This window comes from Triturus cristatus, chromosome 8 (genome assembly GCF_964204655.1).
Source record: "Triturus cristatus chromosome 8, aTriCri1.1, whole genome shotgun sequence".
In the NCBI taxonomy this organism is placed as follows: domain Eukaryota; kingdom Metazoa; phylum Chordata; class Amphibia; order Caudata; family Salamandridae; genus Triturus; species Triturus cristatus.
Window position 1 is genome coordinate 977936248 of NC_140591.1, and position 26231 is coordinate 977962478.

A 26231-nucleotide genomic window follows, 5' to 3' on the forward strand; every position below is an offset into this window, starting at 1 on the left:
CCTCATCTGTTTCCCCTGGGTAATTGAGAACGTTAATCCCTCACTGGAATGTTCCTTATAGTATTAAAAATTAATAAGAGTTAACAATGGGGATATTTTTCACCAAGGGCTTTTGAGTGACAACAATTAGACTGCAAGAGCGTAGCTTGAGTTGTCTGTGATGTCACTCAGAATCCAGAGTGGATAAACTTACCTGTTGCTAATATTTTACCCGTCTCTAATTTTATTTAGTGTATGGTCCCCAAAATGGCCTTCCCATACTTTCAGCTGCTACACAGGGACATGGAAATCATAGGAAAGCAATGCATAACGTAGACTCGTCCCCCAATCCCAAATGTGGGGACAAAATCCCCACAACCCTTTGTGCCTTTCCTGCTCCTCCCTACCTGAATAGGTGCACTCTGCTCTCCATCGGAGCAGAAAGTATGTCTTGCACTGAGAGGCTGTATGAAGTAGCAACAGCGGGGTGGGAATTTTTGGCTCCGATTGGTAGGACATACCAGTTAATAAGCAAATTTAGAATCTGGTATTCAGACAAAAGCCTTCTAATGCAAGCCATACATTACAGTAGTATTGTCATTTGTAGCCCTTCTGCCTTGGGTTAAACCGTTGTTAAATGGACTCTCATCACCTATGGCTCTGGGTTGATACTCAGGTACAGGGCATTTAACAACCCTTATAGGCATTGGCTTGTAATGCAGTATTTATTTTTTTGCTGCATTTCTCCAATCACGTTATGGACAATTGTCTTTTCTTACTGTTACTCCTTTTGTCATGCCTCTTCACCAAACAGTGAATGGAAAAAAATGCTTGATTTTTCTTCTTCCATAAATATTTATGCCCATCCTATATCTTTGTACTCAAGACCATGAGGAGTTGTTTTGGCCTACAGGGCTATGTGAGGGGCTGACATTATTATCATGACATTATTTTGCCTGCTTTCCTTGCCGTTGTAAATAATCTTGTGATATCTACCATGAGCCATATGTTGTGGCATATCATCTTGGTGTTTGATTCCACCCTCATGCCACACACTGTTTCCAGGAAAACTGCCTATAATTTCTCCATTTAACACATTGAGCGTCTTTTTCCATATTTTCTAACAGGCTAAACTTTGTAAAGTTATTCTGCTTTATAGACCTTACAGAGGAATTTGAATTGAATGTATGGAGTGCTGCAGGGCTCTTCATTGAAACCCACACTGTTTCATTTGTATGTACAGGTTCTTTCAGATATCATCTGTAAACTGAGGTTTTTGAAGGTCTTCTATGAGGGCCACACACTCAGATTGTTGTCTCGCTGTCACCCAATACTACTTTAGCCTTTGACAGACTGACCATCAGCCTGAATCAGGTGACTAAATGGATGGCTTTCAGCTGCCTCAAGGTAAATGGGAACAAAACTGAGGTGATGGGGTCTGGAAATAATCCAGCATTGTTGGACCAATTCCCCTGGCCCCCGTAGGCCCCCTCCTTAACCTGAAGTACAGAGTCTCTGATTTATCTTAGAGGCCTCACGATGGTCCCTCAAGCAAAGAAGGTTGCTGGCACCTGCTTTGAATATGTAAGGGTTCTTCGAAAAACTCTGAAATGGCTTCCGCAGGAATGTCATAGAACAGTAGTCCAAGGGTTGATACTCTTGCGTCTTGACTACGGCAATTCACTGTATCTGGGCTGCCCTGAGTATGTTTTGAGAGAGCTGCAGATTGCCCAGGACACCGCAACTAGACTACTGATGGGCTTGTACAAAACACAGACTGCCTATTCTGCTTTACTGAAACTTCACTGACTACCAATAAATTAGATAATAACATTCAAGGCCCTTTGTATCACCCTCAAGATAAAGTACTCCACTGGCCCACATATCCTTCAAAAACCTGTCCCTCCTTCAGGAGAGCAAGAGGTGGGGCCGTTCGTTTGACTGCTTGGTCTCCAAACTTTGGAACACCCTCCCAATCCATTTAGGATCAGAAAATAATTTACTTAGCCTTAGGAAACAGCTGAAGACTTACCTTTTCACCCAAACAGTGTAAACCCTCATAGGGTTTACACTGTTAAGGTGAAAAAGTAAGCCTTCAGCTGTTTCCTAAGGCTAAGTAAATTATTTTCTGATCCTAAATCTTTTTGTTCTGCCAGCTCCAGGAAGCCCATTATCGGGTAGCTGTGCGCTTTATATTTAAATTATATTAAACTTTATAATTCATCATACCTCTAAGATGATTTGCCGGTCTTGTCAATGCAGGAGAGCCTCTTCATATGTTTTGAGTTTGTCCCCCCCCCCCCAATCTTATTTTCTATCTTTCGCTGAACACATACCGGGAGGTGTGTGCCAGGGCCTACTCAGGTGATACTTGTGGTTTCATGAATCAGTGAAGCATGTGAGCTACTAATTCCATGGTTCTGGAATGGATTATATTTCTTTATCTCTGAATCAATAGTAATTTTCAGGTTAATCATGATTGATTGATCTCGCAGTGACTTTTCTAAGGCTTGTAGTGTTTTGATAGATTTTTCAATAGAATGTATGATGGAATTTCGCATGCTTTTTTCACGCATGCCTTTGGAACTCCGTCATTTGAACGAATGAGTCTTTAGCACGCATTTGTTCTGCACGCAAGATGTTTTAACGACTTGCCTTAGGGGACGTTGGATATTGGGGTAATTTTATATATTATTCCAACTCCAGTCTGCACAACAGTAGGGAAGATGTTGGACTTTAATTCCAACACCATTGCACCCCCCTAAAGCAAGTCCTTGTAAGGACTTGCGTGCAGAACAATTGCATCCTAAAGACGCATTTGTTATGTTGCCGGCACTGTGAAGGCACAGTGTGATTCCGGCTTTGTCCTAAAGGACATTTCCCTTCTCAGATTTAAATGTTAGTCCTAATTCCTCATCAGTGGGCACATTAGGCGTATTTTGTGAGAGGCCTTTCAAAAGCTTTCCAAAATGTATTCTTAGTGATGGATAGCATATAAATGTGAACACGCCTCCATATTTCTCGACCCTAAGTTGGGCCAATAAGTCCTGAACCCTACATACAGTAAAAGTCGGTAATATTGCACAACTACTTGCCATTTTTGGAAATCTTACTACAGCCCCCACAATCTGGAAAAGGATAAGAATGCTCTTCCTATTGGAAGTAAATCTGTCATCAAAGTAATCCACGTCCAAGACATTTTCTAGACTAGTATTATTCAAGATTAATTTACCACAGAATGATTTAGGCCGGTTAGAAGGAATACTTTTGGTCATAGATTGGTTAATAATTAACCCATATTCAGAAGTGTAGTTCTGGTCCCAGGTTCAGCATGCATACAGAGTATGGGAAACTAAGTGTTTCATCAGGAAAAAAGAAAGGTCGTGATCCTGCGTTCTTCTAGGGATGGAGCATCACTAATGCAGTCATTCAGCCAGTCCACCACATTGTTCATAAACATGGTTAATAAAGTCTGGATGAGCTCATATCCCTGGCAGACCCCTGGCTGCACTGGAAAAAGCTTTGTTGTTTCTCCCTTTGTGTCCTCTATAACTGTAGCGAGGTTGTCTTTACTTGGCCGAATTAAGGTAGTTAATAGTTCTGGCCAAATCCAACCGAGTGTAAAACTTCCCACAGCATTCACTTGGAATGCTGTCAAAGGCCGAATTAAGATCAAGAAAAACTACTTAAAGACATTCTAGTCTTAATTCAACCTAGTTCTCCTTTAACAGGTGACACCTTCATGCTTGGGGAATACTGGCTGACAGTGTGAAAATATTATTAGTGGTGACCAATTCTTCAGTGCAGTTCAATTAGTCCTGGCCCCTTGATATATCTCCGTAAAAAAACATTGTTGTCCAGCGATTTTCGTTTTTGATTTGTGCTTTTATATCGTTAGAGATGTAATTTAGTTTGGATAGACATTGATAATCCGGGCCAAATTTTTCTGAAAATGGATGTGTTGCAGTGATGATGTAATATTTCAAGAACCATGAGACCCATTCATTTTATTTTGGTGTCAAAACATAGATTTTGTTGTATAGTAGTCCTATAGAGACAGAAAATAACTCTTTAGATCAACCCTTCTGTCATTTTCCAAAATTGCGGTGCTATAATGATGTGTTTTAGCAATCTATTGATAATTTATTTTAATATTGTTTTTGTTTCAGGTTTTCAGTTGATTCAAATTCGTAAACCTGAGTGAAGCAGTTGTTAGCAGAGGATCTGTACCTCCTGACAGAGTGTTGCTAACTACAAATTCTGAGGCCTCCTTTAAAGAAAAATGTATCGTATGCCAAACTAATCCCAAAGAAAAGCTAACATCATCTGTGGCTGGACAGAAGAGAGTTTGAGATGCTGCAGAAATACGGTAGACTAAGTTTACAAAGGATTGAAACTGATGAATGAAGAGGATAAAATATTTTATTGTAACAAGTGCTAGAAGTCTTCTACAATGGAAAAGAAACCTGGAAAAAATGTGTAAAAAAAGCAGAAACCAGCGAATCGCAAAAAGAATCTGAGCCTTCTGATAAAGTAACGACAAACAAATCCAGTGCCCATCCACTTAGAAGATCGATGGCTACCCATTGTCCACCTCCAACAATTGATCAGAAAGCAGAGGCTCGTCAATGTGTTATCTGTGGTTTAGCCAGAGCATGGGCCAAAGGGATTGATGAAGGAACCAAGTAAAAAGTACAAGTCAACAAGGGCAAACATGACTGCATCTTGTTTCTTCCAAGAGGATGTTTTCAGCCAAGTAGCTAATCTAAACAGCACTGGGAATGTATTTACAGCGGATTTGTATGCTCACTCGAACTGCATGCATGCATACATTAGGAAATCTGAATGTACAATGAGCTCCCAACAGCAATTTAACCGCCAGCCTTCAGTTAAGTTTGCACTCTTTGAAAAAGTAAATTAAGTTTTAAAGCCACTCTTGAGTGCTGCCTACTAGTTCACACTCAGTCAGATCAGAGAAATAATGGTCAACATTGATGAAACTATATTGATCCATAATAATGAAATTAAGATTTTTTCTGGTGAGAATGTACAATTCGTTTTTCTCAGTCTAAGAAAAAGCCACTGGTGGTGTTCTCAGCTGATTTGACTCATGAAGTTCTTGCTGCCAAAATAAGATCACAGGATGCTGTAAAATCAGCAGGAACCATTTTAAGAAACGTCCTAAAAGATTTAGATTTAGGACTTAATGACAAATTTTGTGATACCCTGAGCAGTGCAAATCATAGGAGTCAACAAGAATTCCTTCTGTCTCAAAACATTTTTACATTATTATTTAATATTAGCAAAGCAAAACTGTTCCAAACTAATGTTCTTGAGTTCATGACAGAAGCTGACAACATATGATGATGGGTTTGAAGATAAAAGTGAAGAAGTGGAAGACAGGCTTATGCTGTAGAAATGTACTGTCTTTTCTAAATCCTGTTTTATGAACTACATCATGGCAAAATCAAAACTCCGCTACACCTTACTGCCCACACAACCTATGACAAGTACAATAGTAGAGCTCTAATCACTTCTCTGAATAGGATTGGTGACCAATAATGACATAGTACGGAGCAGGAACTCGTTAGCAGCTCACGCTGTAAAATCCTGTGAATCGGAGAAGCACACCACATCCAAGTCACTTCATTAGGAAAGGATTTACAACTTCTGCTCTTGATAATTTTGTTTTAGAAGACAGCTTTGTCTGGAATATCCAGCACACATGAAACTGTCATGGTGCTTTTTCAAGACTATACCAATGAAGTAGCTGCTGGAAAACATGCTGTGTCAGCTGTTGGCATAAATAACCAAACTGCCTTGTCAACGTATGCAAAAGCACTAAAAGCCATCAACATGTCCTAGTCTACCAGAAAGTATCAAAGTGGCTGAGGGCATGGATCTTCTTCTACCTGGTGTTGCAGTCCGCAAAGCTGATTTAACTGAATTTATAATATTGCTTATTTGGTGCGGACTGAAGGATGAAGAGCCAGTTCCTCTGTGGGCTGGAATTCATGCTCTGATCTCCCAGAATACCGTCCCACTGAAGAAGAAGGTTTTTTTTTACCGGTAATACCATCTACAGTCACAAACTACACAACAGTATACACGGTTCTAAAAAACAATTCTAGAGTGTGCGTGCTCAACTTGAAGACCAGCCTATCCTACCAATTTTCTGCAATTGATATTTTTTCGTATTGTAGCTGACATTATAATAAGCAGTCTAGTAGAATTTGATCTTTATCCAATGATGGGCGTTTTCCGCATGACAAACATTACAGTGTGCAGAAAGTTCTCAGTTGATGTGGCATAGGCAATGCACGTATTGAGGCTGAAATCTTTGGAAGCAAAAATGTCCAGTCAGTATTGGGTAGAACCCATGTTTGCTCGTTACAAGGTATAATCCTCATATCTGAGCATATTGAAACATTGCGTTGAAATGCTTTCTGGAACAAGAATAGCAAATTAGTTTTTGCATATCTTATCTCAGGAGTGAACAAGGCACAGGGTGCACTTCATTTAAAAGACATAATGCAAAGCCAGGCAATGTTCAATACACTCAGTTCAAAATCAGAAAACCTGAAAACCAAGTTCGTAGAATTTGCTAAAGAATGTGAAGAAACACAGTACTTTGCAGGTACTGGTAAAATGTTTTAAACATGATAGCTTTAGTGAAAAACTTGATAAATGCTGATTGGGAAGGTGATTGGGAGCTGCACATGAAGTCTGTGGAGTTCTTTATTACTGTGTTTCGCTATTTCGATTGCATAAACTACCTGAGATTTGAGTCCTGGTATTTGGAAAGAGTGAAAAGGCCATAGTTGGAAAAACCATATTTCTACAGAAAAATCATCCAAAGACATTTTGTGGTTAAAGACAGAGCGGGAAGGTTCAATGCTGTTGCTTCAGATATGAAACTGGAACAGACGATCCAGAGATCACAGAAAAGCTCCTAGGGAATTGTTGGTCAGACACGTAAAAATGAATATGTTGCTCAATGGCAGCTTGGTTACTGTGAAGTCCTTTCTATTTGCAACGTTTTCAAAGATATTACAAATTCTAAATTAATGGAGCATTGTGAAACTGTTCCTCACCACGAACCTGAGGAGAACGTTTTATAAACATGTTGACAGCCTTCTTTATTTCATGCAACAGCAAGAAACCCCCTTTGAAATGACTGAGCCTGTGCGACTACACAACTTTGTGACTAAACAATATGTGGATAACGATATAAAGATACGTCTACTAGATGTCCTGGAACATGGCTCGAAATTATATGCACAAATAAGCGGGAGAGATTTGTATTGGAAGAGAAAAAGCTGTTTGACATAACCACTTAATCTACATTTTCACACTTTAATTGCCATAGTAATTGTTTCGTCCAACCAACCACTAAACAGGTTACGAAAAAACCTAATATCGCCAGCACATAGATGGATTTAGCAAAAAAAAGGGTGAATTTATCAAGGACCTTGTCGCATGATCTTCATCCAACAAAGACATTATTTGATGGAGATGCTGCAACTAAACCAGTGAAACACAAACTGGTACAAGAGCTGGAAAAAAAACTTTCACCTCAAGAATTTAAATTCAAAAAGGTGTCCTCATTGAAAACTGCTATTGTTATGGACTATATGTCACAATTGCAAATGGTTCTTGCTTTCAGCTATGCAAAACTATGGAGACGTCGGTCAGACCGTTCTGCAGATACCAAAATCAGTGTGCACCTTGCAAGAACTGCTCTTTGGCAGTTAGCTTGAACTATGTGTCTAAGAATACGAGAGACTCCAATGAAAGTCTATAGGGGGAACAATTGACCTTGCCTGCATCAAAAATTCGACACCTACACCTGTGCAACTTGATACATTCTGGTAATCAACATTGAACAAGGCGAACTTGGAGATGTTAACTTGCCATAACATTACTGATGCTTCAGTGAACACTGAATGTCCAATTATTGCAAGTTGAATGTTTGTCAATGAGGAGTTGATGACTGCAGAGATGTATTAAAAAGGTGCTGGCCATATTGTTCAAGAACCTAACAGCAAATTAGAGGAAGCTGGCCTTCGTGTTGTGCCGCATATTGAGTGGGCTATTGGAAATGGTTCCAATCAAGTCATTGTACCGTCAAATGACACATATTTATTATTGTGCTACTTAGATTTGTTGCAACGTTCATACATCAAAGATTGTCAGAGTTATGGATACGTTATAGGACCGGTGAGAAAAGACACTTAATCCAGCTTTATAATCTGTACAAGAAACTTGACCCAGAAATGCCCAGTGTTGTTATCAAATCGTATATTCTTACAGGTGATGACACTATGAGCAAAATTGGAACAAAGCTTGGAGCTTTAACTGCTGAACCTGTGAAGTTTTTTTTAAAGGATTTGCTGAGAGAGAAGAAGATGGTGATTTTGAAGACGTAGAAAAATACTTTGTGCTTGTGTGGAAAACGAGTTCTGACTCTCACATTTGACGATCTTCGATACAGTGAGTTTAAGAGATCAGTCCCGCCAAGTGACCTTCCACCGACCGCATAATCTGTGTGTGGACACATTAAAAGAGCGTTCTTCTTGATCCGAAGATGTGTAAATGTTTTGGATCATGCATATGTCGAGAAAGGTCCATGTGAATTTTGTTGGGAAGATATTGATGTGGTGCTGAAACCTACAACATTTCGAAAGCCTCTACCCAGAGAACTTAAACATACATGTACTTTCAAAACCTGTGCTACAAAAACATGTCTGTGTCGAAATTCTCTTCTCAAATGTTCAACATTCTTCAAATGTACCACGAATGATTGCCAAAACAAATAAAGTGAACCATGAAAATCTGTCTTAAACAGGAGTGATAAACATGATCTTTTTAGTCAGATCATAAACATTGTTTGGTGTACCCATCAATGGATTAAAAACCATTATTTGTTTAATTTCTATAGTTCTCTTCTTCCTCTATTATAGCTGCCATTTTGGTAAATGGTGGAGCGGTTGCTCTGAGTAAATATTCTCTGTCTGTATTAAACTACTTGACCCCCCAAACCTATGCTTTGACTCCAATAAAAGTATATGGGTCTCATGCTTCCATGTTACATCATCACTGCAACACATCTGCCATTCGTAGAAATGTCGTCCAGAAAAATTCATCCTGGACCGCATGTCTACCCAAGCTAAATTACTTCTCTAATGATCCAAATACACAAATCAAAAATGAAAGTCTCTGGACAACAATGTTTTTTTACAGAGGTATATCAGGGGGCCAGGATTAAATAGCCTACTCCCAAAGTTTGTACTATAATTTTGCGTCCTAGCAATTAGACAGCTATGCTTTTAATTGAATGATTTGTTCTTGCATCCTTTTTGTGAATATGGACTATTTAGTCCCCAATCCATGTAGACCGTAACAAGCCACACTGGACAACAGCATTGGCCGAAACAGTCAAGGGGCCTAATTAGTGTTCTCTGATTTACAAAAAAATATATATATATAGTCTGTGGGACTATCTAGGTCAAGGACCTGCCTGATTTTCTGCATGCTTACTGCCTTACTCTTTGTTTTCCAAAGCAAAGAGTTGAAAGGTGCAGGGTGAGTTTAATTCTTGATAATTTCCAACCCCTGAGGTTAATTTGCTGGCCTTCCTGTCCTATGTAATATTACTTCCAGTATAGAGGCCGCAAAACAGTTAAAATCATTGCTCTTTCCCAATGTGTACTTTCGTAAAATCTGCTATCTCTTTGGCCCTGTGTGAGCGTCCTCCTTTTTAGATTCATCTATTCTGACCTTGTGTGCTGTACTCTGCCCTCTTTTGCTCTTTGTTCTTGTATGCTCCATTTGTTAGCAAGATCTCCGCTCTGCCACAGTTTTTAATGGTATAGAAAGGTTTTTGTTTAGCCCTTTTGCACTCTTCTTCTTGCCAACTATGTGTACCCTTATGCATCAAGCAAATGGGGTTAGTTAAAAAAGACCAATTACTTTCACCATCCCCTCATGTAATTTACTATGTCTTCAAATCTTGAATGTCCTGGTAACATATTTTTAGAACCGGCCATACGGTGTTGTACGATTTAGAGTGACCATTACCATCCACCAAACTGCTTAACTTTAGTATTCTATTATTTGCTACCAGAATTCTGGGGACTGCAGCTGTCCCATAATTATACATGTCTGTTGGTTAGAATATTACACTCAAGCTTCTGGGACCGATTAAGTGGATCATGGTCACTTTCATCCTTAGGGATCAACTAACATGCCACCCAAAAGGTAAGAGACAATTTGTCCTATAAAAATGTAGTCAGTGCAATTGCTATATCTCCAAGAGTCGAATGTTGGCTTTAGTAGAATGTCAGATTTTGTCCTCCTGTTATCAGCCCCTCAAACCATGTTCTAGGGCCAGTAAGGCTTAACTGCTAGATTACTTCTTTAGAGTGCTTAACAGGTGGCTGATACGTTGTGAGAATTGTGCAAACGTAATTGTCTTCCTCAGTCAAACTCTAAAAAGCCAAGCAAGGATTCAAAGCTAGTATTAAAATCGGCTACAATTAGGACAGCTCGAATTTAGAGTATAATTATCATAGTCTGACACAGTATTAAACACTAGCAATCTGGTATTTGATCTCTTATTCTGTTCAGTGGACCACATCTGTTGAAGGTAATAAAATGTGATAACTTTGGTCTAGAGTGAAATAAAATGTGCTGTATATCCCTGGAATGTTCATGGACAACCTTCATGCAGCAATTTAAGGTCATGTTTTGCCAAATTAATTAGGCCCATTGGTATTCCCTCTATGTGATGGTAACCCTGGTACACCTATACATATAAAGCCCTGGAAATAAACTGGGGGGGCTGTCTGTCTGGGTCTGTCTCTGTCTGTCTGTCTCACACACTGAGTCAAGACATGTCCTTGCTAGACCAGCAATGTTCCAAGACTGTTAGACCTGTCAGCCCTTTGGGTGGTCCCTCCTCATCATTATTTATTTTGTCCCACTTTTGCCTCAAACCCTGTTTGAATTTTTCCTTTTTGGGAACCACCAGACTTTTTCGTGTTGCTACAGATTCAGGGAGCCATTTTAGCTACCCCTGAAACTTCTGTCTGAGGGCCTGGAGCACAAAATGGTGGCCACCTGTGACATCACCAGCATCCACTGGAACCTACCAGCACCTTCCAGAACATTCCAGGAGATTCCAGAACTCTGTGACAGTTGGAGACCGTTTAGAATGTTGGGAGGATAAGAGAGGCAGTTGGCAGTTGGAGCTGGCAGTTGGCACCTGACTGGTGAAGAGAGAGGAGCACAACAGTGAAGGAGGAAGGAGTGAAGCAGCAGGGGTGGAAACTTGTGCCTGGAGTGGGGTCCATAAACCCACCCTTGATACTTGTCCCTACTGATGGATCCCAGCCTATAGCCCTGTGAGGGAAGAAGACAGAAGAAACTTATCCTAAGGACCTGGACAGCAGGAACAGGCCTTAGAACCAAGAAAACAGCAAGATTCTGACCTGAGAACTGGTTTCCCTGGAGTCCGGCGTCGAGTAGCCTGAAGACCTGGAGCCCGAGGTGGAGAAGCGGCGCTGACTGAAGTAGCAGACGTCGTACCCGGAGCCGCCTGAGGTCGTGAGAGGGCGCCGACGGAGGTCGTGAGGAATACCAGAGGTCGAGGAGGGAGTGAACCGAGGTCGAGCGAGCGGCGTCATCGGAGGAGTGAAGTCCGCCCTCCGGAGTCGTCGGAGACCGAGGTAGAGGAGCACCGGAGGTCGGGAGTGAGGATCGCACTCCGGAGTCGCCCGGAACCTGTGTGGAGGAGCACCGGAGGTCGGGGGTGAGGATCGCACCCCGGAGTCGCCGGAAGTTGACATCGAGGCCAGGCCGGCTGACGTCATCGGAGCCGAGAGCGCCATCGGACCGGAGCCGCCCGAAGTCGACATCGGGAAGAGACTGCCCGACGCCGTCGAATCGGAGGTCGAGATCGAACCGAGGCCACCGACATCGGACCGGAACCGCCTACCGGCGTCGTCAAAGAACTGACATTGTGCCGAGGCCGCCGAGACCGAACCGGAACCGCCTCACGGCGTCGACACGACTCCAGCGGCGTCGGAACATCAGAAAAAGGGCAGTAAGTGGAGTAGAGGGCGCCTAAGGCCCTGTGGAGACCTGAGAGACTATTCTAAGGGGCTAGGGAGGTGCTGAAACCAACCTGACTGTGCCTGGGGTGAACTGGGACTAACCTAGAGAGGTTGTGTGGAGAGAGAAAGCCAGGGCACTGGTATTCCCCCCTTTGATCTACCTCAGTTTAGGCCTCAGCCTTGTCCCAGCCAGGGAGTAGCCCCCCCCTCAAGCCTTCCACCACCCTACAAGCTGTGCCTGGGCCAAATCAGCCCATAAGAATTGAAGTGTCATCTGATTATATGAGGGTTGCTGTATACTTTTAATTATTTATTGGGGGTACTGTATTTATTGAGTTTTTACCTATTTATTGCTTCACTATATTTATAGGTCCACAGGACTTGATGGTGTACAATATTTATTGGTACAGTATTTATTGCCTCAAAGTATTTAATTGTCTGTATATATTGCACTTGTATTTATGCCCTGTTATTTATGATCACCCCTATTTATTTCATCAACCAGCCAATACTTATTGGACCTGCACTAATTGAAACTTGTATATTGTGATTGACCTATTTATTTTTCCAATCAGCAACTAAGAGAAAAAGATAAAGAAAGAATATTTTCATAATTTTTACGGTGTAGAGTCGTTTTTGGAACGGATGCACGCATGGTTATTGTATGGGTATATTGTATGCTTAGCACTGCGCCTGTTTCCTGACCACTCGAGCCAAGCTACCACAGTGTGTCCGGAAGACCACCACCACCCCTTCTAGTGTGGGAGTGGTTTTCCAACAAAGACCAAATGTAAAATTTGTTTGGACGTTAAACTTGCTGAACTGGCATCTTAAAAATACCATCTACAGAAAGGGAGCATTAGTCAACAAAACATCATCAGTACCAGCAGTTACTGTTGGAGTTAATGCCACAGTATTTAAGTAGTGTTTATTGTTAAAATATAGGTGAAGACACTTGCTTTACACATTTTCAGATTATTAAAGTAGCTACAGATATGAGGAAACAGCAGAGACTTTTATAGAGTGAATGAACTGACAAATCTGGTTTGGTTTATCAGCGTTGTTTGAGTTGCGAATCTATTTAAATAAATTAATCATAGCATCTGCATAGCTCTTCATAACCCTGAGGTGGTGTAAGGCGCTTCGCTTTCCATCAGGCATCTGAGTGTCATTTTGGTGTGTATGGTTAAAAGGATGTTGAATACAACATTATATCTTACTTCAGCCATGTAGGATTCACATGCATTCTGGCAATAGAAAGCAAACACAGAGTCCAGGGGAAAATAAGTTCATGGGAAAGAGATGTGACCCAATGGCCAGAGCTACTGAGTCTGGAACTGGGCAACCAAGTTTGTGTCCCAGCCTCGGCTCAACATATTGTGATTCCGGGCAAATCATGTATTTTTCCCATGCCTAAAAAAAAATTATTTTGACTTTGTATAATGTAACTGGTACTCTTGTAAAGCCCTCCAATACCTTTGGGTAGAGTTTGCACTAATCGTACTGCAAAAAAAGAAAAGACCGGCTATAGAAGCCGAACAGTTCTGCCTTTGCGAGCCTGGAAAAGGAATAGATTAATCAGATTTAAGCCTGTGCAGTCGCTGTGAAAGCACTCAAGAGATGAGTGATGCTAATATGGAAGAAAGAGCGCTGTTGAAGAGCTGCACACACAGACCACCTCATTCTGTCAATATAGGGCACTGGATTTTTAAATGCCCTCACCTGTGCTGGCAAGTTGTTTTATCTGTTTTTTTCTATTTTAGACAGTACACAGCTGTGGGAGTAACCCAATTGAAGTCGCAAATGGCGCTTTTTTCAGTCCTAAATAGACACAGAGCACTTAAACCTTCATCTAGAGAATGGCTATAATAATGGGTCTAACTTTCTCGATTGAGGAAGTAGAGTGGATCTTAGCATCCACATTCCCGGGATGATCTTAACACTCTAAAAAGGACTCCGATCAAAACCATGATCCGTGGAATTGTGATGTCAGCGTACCTGAGAGAAAATGCGGCACCACAAGGGCTCATTGTATTAAATGAACCATTTATCTTTTAACATGACAAAACCTTTAAAAAGGATTGGTCATTAATTTCGTGGCATTACACATGTGACTGGCTGATCCTCATTAAGGTAACGGAAGTCCACCTATCATAGATACTCAGTACAGAGATTCATATCCTAAAATTCCATTTGAAGTCCTATCAGTCAAACGCTAGTCTGAAGAAAAAACTAGAGGAATTTAACTAGACTATGAATGTGTTTGAGGCCACACTCAAACAAAATTCCAAAAACTCAAGTAAGATACCAACAAATGACCTAGTCTATCTGGTGTGCTGAAAATTAAATAAAATTTGTTGTTGAATACAAAAAAAGATACCAACAAATTTACACTTAAGCGGGTGTACCTATACATGAGACGACTAGCTCTGGAAGGAGTTCAGGCTACAACACAGATAATGACTCTGTGGAAACTAGATCATATAATTCTGACTCCAGTTCAGACAACAGTGGAGACTACCAAGGGAAAATGGGCAACACAGAGAACATGGTTTGGATACCGACATGGTAGGGGGGGGGGGGGGGGGGGGCAATACAACGGTATACCAAAGCACCCAATGCCATATTACTACGGCCCACCACCACCTCAGATGCACCCACCCTGCTTTGAACAATGGGTTCAGCCGAGTGGCCCTTACCCATCATATCAACTCAATTAATGAAGGCATTTTTTTTTTTGATAAGCCAAGTCCATACAAGAGACAAGATGAGGAATCAAGTCTAATGCCCCCCCCCCCCCCACACACACACACACAAACAGGAAAACAAATGGGTATGACAGCCGGGAGTATGACGGAAGCATTACCAGGCCTGAGCAACTGACCAGCCTAGTTGGTAACCACACCTAAAAGAGAATCTCAAACACACGAATACGGGTGTTAGAGAAAGACCTCCGTTTAGTATCTATGGCTTGCCTTGACAAGTTTAAACTCAATTCCAAAGTCAATCAGTTTATCAGAAAGATCAAACTCTGGGCCTTTTTTTTTTTTTTTTTTTTTAAGTAAACCCAAGAAAATTATACACAGGGTGACACGAGAATATATCCACCTTTACCCCACCCTCTATGGCGGTCCTCATAGAAATACTTGCTTTTAAAAAGGCAGTTATGAAGGATATAGGAGAAATCAATCCTTGCCTTCTAAGGACTTTTTTACAACACAACTAGGAAAGAGAAGCCGGCCATTAAAGAGCTGGCCAGTGACCAAAACATAGTTATCAAACCAGCAGACATGCGGGAAACCATTGTTTTTCAATCAATAGGGGCATATTGTAAAGAATGTCTCCGGCTTCTCATGGATGAGGGCAACTCTGACCGTTTACTAACAGATTCAATGGATTTTCTTCTAACAAGAATCTGCAGCATGAGCAAACAAGCCCTGGCCAGTGAATGGATATCCCAAAAAGAGTGTGATTTTCTAACCAACAAACCCCCCCACAACACTTTACTTCTACACCATACTGAAGATCCATAAGAACCTGGAAAACCTGCGAGGGCGACCAGTTCCAGGGATAGTTTAATTATTCAAACCTTTGACAAAGTCCAGAATACTAGTACGTACCTTAAGGAAACCAAAGATGTGTTAGGTCTCCTAATCAACACAGTTTTTGACCCAGACGCCCATTTCCTTTTGGGTCTTGTCATTGAGAGTCTTTATACAAGTCTCCCAGCCCAGAAACCATCAACATAATTGAGGATGTCCTCTTTGAAGTTGATTGGGAGTACTAAACACCCAGAAATGTAGTCATGGAGTGCTGCAAGTGGGCCCTTACCAACAGTTTATTCTCGTTTAAGGAAGCACAGGACCAGCATTGGTAGCACCTTTGTGGCGAGCATTGCCAGGTTGTACGTCCACCATTTGGAAACACAAAAGGTCCTGAGCCCTCTGAATTCCTACCTAAAACATATAACACTTTGGGGAGTTACATTTATGACGTCCTGGTCATATGTGAGGGAAATGAGGTGACAGCTAAACAGTTCTTTATACAAATTGAGTTTTTTTTTTTAAATGTACTAGTAACCAGGAACTAGTATTCCTTGACCTCAATATAATAGTTGATCATGGCATCCTCAGAACTGCCACAGATGAGAAACCAATAGTAAATAACTGCTTACTACTTTACAACAGCTTCTACTCATGCCACCTAAGGGTAAACCTCCCCTTTGGTCCATTTTTAAGACTAAAGAGGAACTGTTCAGATGTAAGGGATTACAAGGTGCAACTAGGCCATTTGCAACCAAGCTGAAAGCTAAAAAAAATACCCACCTAGAATAGTGGCACAGACCATGAAATGAGCACACAATAATAAAATAGACCCTACCGGACCATGCCCCACAGAAGGAAAAGGAGAGGCCCATCTTCATCACCATATTTAACATAGACTCAAACAAAATGAGCAAAATCATAAATAAATACTGGTGGATCTTAAACAGCGGCCCCCTTAACCTTCCTAAACCCATGTTCACTACAAGACTTACTAGTGCATACACGCCCTTGGAAAACAACAACAGATGTGAGGCACAATATCCCCAGTTGTTGGGCATTAGCCATGTGGTGAGTTCAGTGTGTGTGTGTCACCTAATGAAAGGTACAAAATCAGTATCCTTCAATAACACGACGATGGGAGCTCATGCAACTGTGAATTACAATACACTGTGAGTAGTATATTTGATAACTTGTCCCTGTAACCTACCCTACGTATATATGACCACCCGGAAAGTGAAAACGAGAATGAGCAATTGCTGCAGTAACCTCAGATGTGGACGAGCAACAACAAAAAGGTCGCCCCATTTCAATGAGGAAAAAACACACAGTCGAAGACTGCCAATGGGTTGACTGACAAACAGTCAATTGCGAATCCAGTCTTTTCGAGAAGGAATAGCGCCTGGTGTTCAAGCACAAGACACACACAGGGCCAATTTATGGCATCATTTCTACCATAAATTGAGTTTCTTAACAACTCCAATTTTAGTTTGGACCCCTGAAGTAGCTTTTTAGGTCGAGCCTGTAGCAGCGCACATGCGCTGCTCTGGCGAATCTTCTTGAAGGGGCTTTGAAAAGCTCACCACACGCTCATGCGTGTGGCTTTGTTTTCCTCACAGGCTATTGATTTTTGCGTGTGTCTTTCTAAGAAAGACAGCACGCAATTGGGCAAAGGCGGGCGCATGTCACACCTTTGCTCCGCCCTCAGCCTATTGCTTGCGGTTACCCGCACAGGCACCATCTGGTTTGAATTATCGTGCCCAGATGCATGCGCGATAATTCAAACCAGATGTCTCGCTGTGGCGCGCGCACCACTCGCCTGCTTGTTTGACGGTCTCATTTCATAGGCTCCCATTATTTTAACTCAATTCACTCGCTTCCACCTTTCTTCGTTTTATATCCTCTACCCCCGCTTGCCTTCTTTCATCTTTTTTCTCCCATAGGTTCCTTCCTCTCGTTGTTCGCCTTTCTCAGACTCTCTCCTTTACTTCCTTTTTGCTTCTCTTCACTTTTTGGTTCAACACCCTTTCTGCCTTCCCTCCCTTCTCCTCGCTAGCCCCGCCTTCACATCCAGTATGCATCGCCCTGGTAACATAATGCGGCACGGCGGCTCCATGGTGACTAAAGCAGAGCGCGCTTCTGCCTTGTACAGCTCGAATCCCATGCGTGGCCCATCTGTACCCTCGGTTGGGGCCCTCAACCAGCACCATGGAACGTCTTAACATAGAAGAGTACTTCCGCACCGCCCTGGAGGACAAGCTGCTAGTGTAAGAGGAAAGAGTGGGGTGTTCTGCGGGGAGGAGGAGGGAGCGTCGCATGGGGACATGTCTACTTGAGAAGTTCTTTTTCAGGACGTGCTTGCTGCGGCGAGGAAAGTGGTCCCTTCTGCTGCTTTTTGTCAGGGTTCTATGGATCCCTCAGGGACCTGGGTCCCGGTGCCGCCACCCCAGGGGCACCAATGGTAGCTACGCCCCTGGAAGGGGGTGGGCATGTTGATAGGGGAGGTGCTGCTCTGTAGCAGCAGCTCACTTTCTGTGTTAACCTCTTTGGTCCTCGCACTGGTCTCCTCTCACTCTGTGGGAGCGCGCAGCCTTTTGTGGTCCCGGAGCTGCCTGAATCACATGCTGTACGCTCAGTGAAAGGTACTTTAGGAGTGACATGATTGTGGTTCACTACCTAAGCTGTGTTTCTTCCAGTCGTGAGCAAAGGGTGGGAGGTGAATATTATTCACTAGTCGAACATGAGGAAGACCCACAAGACATGATGGTGTGGCAGTTTTCAGAGTCATGGTTTTAAAATTATGGAAGAAAATCACAAAATGGGATCATTGACAGTCCTTGACCGCCTTGACCTCTAAGGTGCTGCAGCGCCCCTCTTGGAAGATGTTGTGCTTTTGTTAGTGTGGAGTCGAGAAGCACCACAACCAAGCGGAAACAACTGATAGGTTTATATGTATATAGGATCACATGCTGGTGCCAGTCACAGTCACCTCTGTGCACGCGGATAAAGGCATCCCCTCCGCCCTCACTTTCTTAAGTACCCCTCAGGAATTCCAACTCTAGAACAGAGCATACACACACACATCAGCATGGACAGAGGGTAAAAGCACCATAAATACAAAATGGCAACCGATAGATAAGAGATTTAAAAGTAAACATAAATCCCAGCACAGGACATCATTCCCCTCATATTACAAGCATTGGCATAGCCAATAGGTCTCGCCTTTGGGACCTGCTGCATAACTAAATACTTATAAGGTCCCAAAGGCGAGACCTATTGGCTATGCCAATGCTTGTTGCTTTTTACCATCACCAAGCACATCCATGGGGCGATTATGTCCCTTTTATTGTACAAGATCTATTCATAACACTCAGCTAAGCCTTTAATCGGAAAGATGTAATATGTCCTTATCAAACAAGATGCCTTCTTTATTTTCATCCATTTCTCACCGAAATGTTTGGAAATATGATCATCAGCCAGACAAAAATATATGTATATATTTTTTAAATATAAAGTCTGACCCTTTTTGCAGCTAATTTTAAGGTCGAGCCTGGGCAGCGCATGTTCTGCTCTGGTAGGCATGCTGTAATGTACACTGTGACTTGTAGCCCCTCCTCTTTTTCCATTCATTCCAGTTCTTGCCTTTCATAAATGCATGCTTCCGTTTGATCGGCATGTCTAATTACTCCCACCTTTTGTTGTTTTAGATCTTCCCTGCAGACAGCCCCTCCTACATGTGGTCTTATTTTTTTTATTTTTACATTGCTTCGTGGACTGTTTTTCTTTTGGGTGTGCCTCGGGCTTTTATATTAGCATGGCACCCGCTTCACGGACACCGCGCTTGCATATTCCAAGGAGTACATTTTAATTATAATCAGCACGACTGCAGCTGCGCAGTCATATTTGTTATTTGTTGGCCATCCTCTCCCGGATCGCTGCTTTCCTGTTCATGTCGGCGCCCACCCACCTCCCGCAAGGCTTTCTATTTCAGCCTTCATTTTGATTTTCGAATTGCATGCGAATGTTTGTGAAGACGGGTGAACAGTGCGCTCAGCTGCTGGCTCTGGTTTAAGCCGCAGCTTTTCAAAAGTCCTCTCACATTGGGACTGCTATTTTGAAGCTTTCAGTACGGGCTGTTGCTAAGCCTGGCTAACATGTAGTGGCATCCTCGCTCCGTATTGGCTGTAATTGACATTTTGTTGTTTTTCGCATGCTGGTAGTGTTTTTTACCCATCTATTTCATCAAGCCACAACAGCAAATAACTTCATTCACTGAAGTGCTTAGGTGCCATTAATGCTAGTCTCATGAAAATATATATTTACCCACATGAAAATTACTTTTGAGGGTGGTGCGCTTGTATTGGATTGTAATGCCAGTGTATGTTTTCAATTAATACAAATATTGCCATCATTGTGCTAATTCACCCCCATTCGCACTGAAACTACTGTTTTGAAGCTTTATGGCTGAACAATTGATGCTGCAGTTCATTATATTCAGGGAGGTTTGGCAGCCGTGTACTGCGGAAGCCTTGCACAATCGTCAGTAGCCCAGCAACATTCCCAGCAACTTTTCCAGCAATCTTCCACAACCAAGAAAAGTATGTTTTTTCCCATAAAGTGCCTTTGTCTGTCAGCAGCCTTTCACTCTCGTTAGGTCATTATTTTGCTTACAAACCCTAGCCTGCCCCTTAAAAGGTCATTGCCGGCCATCCCTTCTCCCGGTAGGGACACATAGCAACAACTTCAAAGCTTGCTCTAAGAGGTTTATTATCCCTATCTTAGACTTGCTGATCCCTTCAGGGGACAGTTACATGACGGCCCACGCCTCAAATTTGCCAATTCTTCTGTTTTCATGTTATTAAAGAGGGAGTGGCAGGAACGGAATCTTATGAGCGTATTAAAAGTATCACCCTAATATCTCTTCCCAGCATTATAAGCAGCTGCCTTAGAACCCTACTGGGAAAGAGGAAGGGGCATCTCTGACTCCTATAACAAGCATTTACAATGCAATAGGTGAGAGTTTAAGCTATTGGCATTATAAATGGCAATGTATTTTATTTATCTGTTTTGATAATTAACACATAGATAAAAGGCATTGTCATTTACAATGCCAATAGCTCAAACTCTTATAAATGCAAGACCTATTTCATTTCAAAGAAACGGCCACCATTGTCCCGGGTTTGCTTAGAAAGTGAAAGCATGGCACGCTGCATGTTGCAGTAAAGCATGTCGTGCCTGCGGTAGGAGAAACTCATTAAAGGAAATAGTGCTTACAGACTAAATAAAACATACTGTGTAACAACAGAAGTAAAAGGGCCAGTCCTCATGGGAGGTTACAAATGGAGACAAGGCGGTACTAAGGAGGGACTAACAAGCCTTTTAACTAATCAGAAACCAGCATTTACAAAGGGCAATGACACAAGCCAGTGACAATTATGGGCGGAGAGTGGCCGTGCTTCAAGGCCATGCTCCAATATAGCATGCCTCGCAGAGCAGCGCATGCGCATCCCAGGCTCAGCCTAAAAAATCTTTGAATAGCTGCATGAGTTACGTAATAATAGTATGTAAACCGGAAACCACCTAGGATCTTAAAGAGGCACGTAACTGCCATTTCGATATTGAAAGTATTTGCGTAGTTGGTTGCACCTTTCAACATCGGAAGCATGTCTACACAGATTGTGTAAATATTTCCTCAAGATGTTTGCTCTAAATTTGTGTTTTTGTCTTTTTTTATCAAACATTTGGGTTGTGATTTGAGTTTACAAATGTCAGTGATTCTTTATCTCTGGTAAACCACACAGAGAGCAGCTAAGCGGTCCAATGCTCTGTATGACACTTTCAACATGGCCTGGTTTGTAGTCAATGTCACTTGAAATTCTGTGAATTATAGATTCACTATTTCTGTTATTAGCATGGATCTAAATGTCATCATGCAAAGTGGCTTTGGCTAAAGATCACAGACTGGCTGAAAGTGTCATTCATGCATGATATGGCTGCTCGCTACCTCTGCAAAACCTACCATTGACCAGAGCAGTTTTGCACTACATTTCTCAGCAGATGTGTAGAAGTAGTGCTTAAATTGCAAAAACTGCAAAAAGAATACAACCGTGCACCACATATTTTTAATTAAGAGACTACCAACCACTGATGTGGTGAAGCATTACAAGTTTAAATTTAGAGATAGCAGGCACAGGTCACAAGCTTTCACAAATCAGGATTGGGCAGTGTGGCCTCCTTGTTTTGTACTGGACCAATTTCTTGCTTGCCAAAATCCCCATAGAGGCATTAACCATCTGTCAATCCGTGTAGCTCATCAGTAGAGGTGGGCGAGCCACTGAAAGTTAGAGGCTGGCTCGAACGTAAAGCCTAGCTCTGGCTCAGCTCGAGGTCATGGTGTAACTAACTTCGAGCCCATTACAAGCGGAGCTTTCTTGTGGCTTTTGACTGCCTCCCTCCCTCCCTCTACCTAGGATGTGGCATTAAGGTCAAAGCTGCCCACTAGAAGTTGGGTACCAGGTTTGAGTATTGACTTTGTCTCAACATTTTACAATTCTGGGAAAATCACTTAATCTCCTCATGCCTATAAACCATGCATGTGACCTTGTGTAATGTAAGTTCGTGTCATATTTAAAAATGACCGAAAAATGCACTAACCGGTAAAAACAAAGCCCTAACATAAATAAAGACAAATGGATACCCATTTACTAGCTCATTTGAAGATAGTGAAACAAGAAGACATAGATAAATTGTGGCTTCACCATGTTCATTGTGTGACCTTAGGTAAATATTTTATTTTACCAAAACTCTTTTTTTCTTCATTATCGCTTATAAAAACACTTAAAATATGAGTTTTCACTACCACTACCTCCAGCTTACGAACTGGGTCACCCTCCCACACGTGAGCGAAGCCGCTACCAGGGAACTCACAGCTATGGAAAGACTAGTACGAAAAGCGGGATCCATGAAGGGAGCAATCTTCTCACTCTATGGTATGCTACTAAACACATTAAACGCACCCTGGATGCGCTATATGTCCTTCTGGGAACAAGTGCTGGGAAGGGAAATTTTGGATGAGGAATGGCGAAACATCTGGGGCGACATACCCAGGCATAACCACTCAGTCGCCTTGAGGGAAGCACATTACAAGACCCTCCTGGACTGGTACCTATCCCCTCTAAACTCAAAGACATCTTCCCTGACACCTCAGATCTCTGCTGGCGGGGTTGTGGGCTGCGGGGGGGATTTCTGGCACACCTGGTGGGACTGCCCTGGGATATGTCCATTCTGGGAAGAAACTCTCTCTCATATCAAAGACCTGCTGGGATATCTCATCCTGAAAACTATTGAAGGGGCACTTCTAGGCATTAGGGACCCTGATCTGGAACACCAAACGAAAGCCGACAAGGCCATCATGTGGGCCTGTCTAGGGTCAGCAAAGCTTACGATAGCAGCTGCCTGGAAAAAGAAGGCTGCACCGGTGATCTCCTTATGGCATGCCCACCGGTGGAGAATCCTCTCCATGGAACGCCTCGCAGATATCTTCTGGGACGAATACAAGAACACAAATGGTGCCCCCTGGTAACCTATCTGTCCCAGGGTCTACCCTCAGCGATGTACCCTCCCTCTTTACGGGCTCTGCATCGCTTTCAATTCTAACCACTTCAACAAGGGTTTGATGAAGTATTCACCGCCTTCCTAGAAGCTGTTGTCCTGCCTATACAATTTCATTTTTCTGTTACACCCATGATTCTCGCTATGCTTACGTATAGCACCACCAGGAACGGGGAGGAGGGAGGGATGGGGGGAGGGAGTTTTCTTTTGATATTTATTTTCTTTTCTATTTAAGGGGTTCTTCTGAGGGTTGTATGTTTAAAAAATAAAAACCATTTTCTCTTGATTGCGGGGGGAGGGTGTAGGGGACTCAGAGACATGAAACTGGACTACAATTGGCTGAAAAAATTGACACTGGATCCTGTGCATCCTACTGCCTTCATGTTGCTGTATCTGCTTTTGAGGCTGAATAAAAAAAACTTTGACAAAATATGTGAGTTCAGACTACCAGTTGTACAATACTATCCCTTTTAACAAGTACTTCTCAGTGCAGTGCTATAATGTGCCCTATAAATATTTTCAGGGTTCGGCTCGTGCAATGCTCTAAGATTCAAGTCAGACCCTTGGCTCAGCTCTGGCTCGGCTCTCCCTGCTAATTGTTTGGCTAGCCCACCTGTTCTCATCTGTTCTCTCATGGAACCCCCTACAATAGTGAGATAATTTGTCTTCTCACCAGCAAAGCCTGAAACTATTGTAAACATCATCCCAACCCTAAAACCAAGTGCCTTCCACACATGGGCGTCAATTCACCAAAATGCCAGCTGTAGCGAAAGTGACATCACACATCATTTGATTTTTACTTTGAGTCACACAAACACATGCTTAAGCATACACACACATTTGCACACTCTCAGATAAACACTCCTACAAGCATGCATACAACATACATTTAAAAGCATTTTTTCTTACCTTAGCTGTTAGCTAGGGTCATATTCCTGCTTATAATACTCAAGTTTTTCTTGCACTAATAGTGAATATTATTTACTATTTGTGGTTTAAAACTTGACAGAAATCATGAAAATGGAGCTCCAAACAATGTTCATTAGAGTGAGCTGCTTCTGTGTTCCAGGCACTGACTTTGCCACTTCTGGGGCAAGGGGTCGCAAAGGCAGTGCCAGAGGTAGAAGGGTCAAGGCAATGGCCACAGCTGCAACCCCTGGTGACCCCTAAATGACGTCCGTGCTGCCATAAAGACCTTTTGCTACCTCAGGTGCTAAAGGAATGCTCTCCCACAGTACATTAAAACAAGTTGACAGTAACTATCAAAATAGTTAAATGGATTTATGTATCGATTGTTGAGCAATGTGTCTAACCTGAATGCCTCTGATTAAAATCCAATTAAAATTCATCTTTCTGAGGTCAATTAAAGTAATACCATTGAGTTGGGTAACATCGGACTTACAGTCGAGATAAACTATAGCAATGTTAGCACAGTTGAGGAGAAAATGGTCTTAAAATTCCCTAAAGTGACATCACACCAATGATGCCGGTATCAGTCTACAGTAGAAAGTTATTAGGGATTTACCAAACATACGATTACAATTCTGTGCAATATTTTTGTGTCAATTCCTTATATGAAATCCCTGGTGATGCTTACTCATTCAAGCAATTAACCTCCCAAACTTCTTATGCAGTCTAATTCTATAGTTGATTGAAACTTGAGAGGAAGAAGCAAAGGCATCTAGGCCCACCATATAATCAAATAAGAAAACAACCTTCTTTATCATCACCAGAAAACAGACTGCAGGTGGAGCAAGGCTGGTGACTGTCTGACCCAACGCACTTCTCCCCGCTTTCCCCTCCCCCATGGTCCGCTTGCTTGATCTATGTCCGTTTGGTTTAAGCTTTGGGCACCTGCGCACCGGGCTGACTTACCGGATTGCAGACAGGATTTCCAGAGTCATTCACTTTCTCGCCAGTACCGGTGTCTGGCTGTGGTGTGTAGGAGAGCATATCCTGTGGAAGTCATGGCAGGGCGAGGAGGAAAAGCAGCAAAGACGTGAACTGCCGGCCCACTGACTGTCGGAGCTGCGGCGGGAGGGACTCTCATCGACAATCCACCTCCAGCCGCTGCCAAGACAATCAAGGAAGTGAAGACCGTTGTGGGTCCTGGCAAAATCAGTAGAGAACTTGGTGGAGGAAAGAAAACATTGCCAAATACATCATACGGCTCTGTACAATTGGAAGGTGGGTTAACACAGCCCTCAGTAGCATCTCTGTTTCCCCCCCGCCTTTGAGAGATCGGGGAAGTTTGGGAGATCCAAGAGGAAGTATCCCGGGCCATTTCTCTGCAAGGGAGTGCGTCTATTCTGCTGCCTGTGTCGTTAGAGACGCCGTGAGCATGCACATGGGCTGTCCGGGTGCCGTGAACGTGCACATCCCTGTCCCCCTTCGGCCACCAAACCGACGACTATAGGTCTCGCCAAGGCGACAGCGCATGCGCTGCATCGCTAGGTGAGACCTAAAAAGAAGAGTGAGAGGGCCAGGGGGTATGATTTCCGAGGACTCTGCCTACAACCCCAGAAATAAAATAATAACACTGCAAGCTGAAACTTCATGCTGTACTGCCAATTTTCATTAAGCTAAATACGAAAAAGTATATAGTTAAAGCCGATTCAGTTCACAGCACTGGTGTTCTATTATTGTATTGTACACTTTCCCTCATTGGACTTTTTTATTATTATTATTATTATTCAGCACTTTAACGCAGTATATGTTGGCATCTGCTGTTTATAATTTGCCCAGTGGACTAAAAGCTGCCCGATCTACTGAAAAACACAATCATTTCTTGTTTATCTTGGGAAATCTCCCTCTATACTCCTCACACTACTCTCTTTCGCTCTCTCTCGCCTCTCTCGCTCAATAATCCAGCATTTCTCATATTAGTTCACTTAAGGTCTTTCAGCACAATTGCTTTACAATAACTTTTTAAAATCTCTAAACCACAAATGCACTTTCCTCCTTTCGGTCTCTTCTGAGTACA

The 26231-nt window shown here is 42.5% G+C and overlaps 1 protein-coding gene across 5 annotated transcripts in view; it reads left to right on the forward strand.

The window, feature by feature from the left end:
• BCLAF3 (BCLAF1 and THRAP3 family member 3) overlaps positions 1–26231 on the forward strand; it is a 604159-nt gene that overhangs the window by 247399 nt on the left and 330529 nt on the right. Inside the window, exon 10 of one of the 5 annotated variants that reach the window (XM_085622516.1) lies at positions 4149–8824. The exons of the other annotated variants lie outside the window; for them this stretch is intronic. Within the exon in view, the coding sequence (XP_085478642.1) occupies positions 4149–4173 (25 nt within the window). The 3' untranslated portion in view covers positions 4174–8824. Of the gene's footprint in view, positions 1–4148; positions 8825–26231 lie in introns of those variants that run through there. 5 annotated transcript variants of the gene reach the window in all.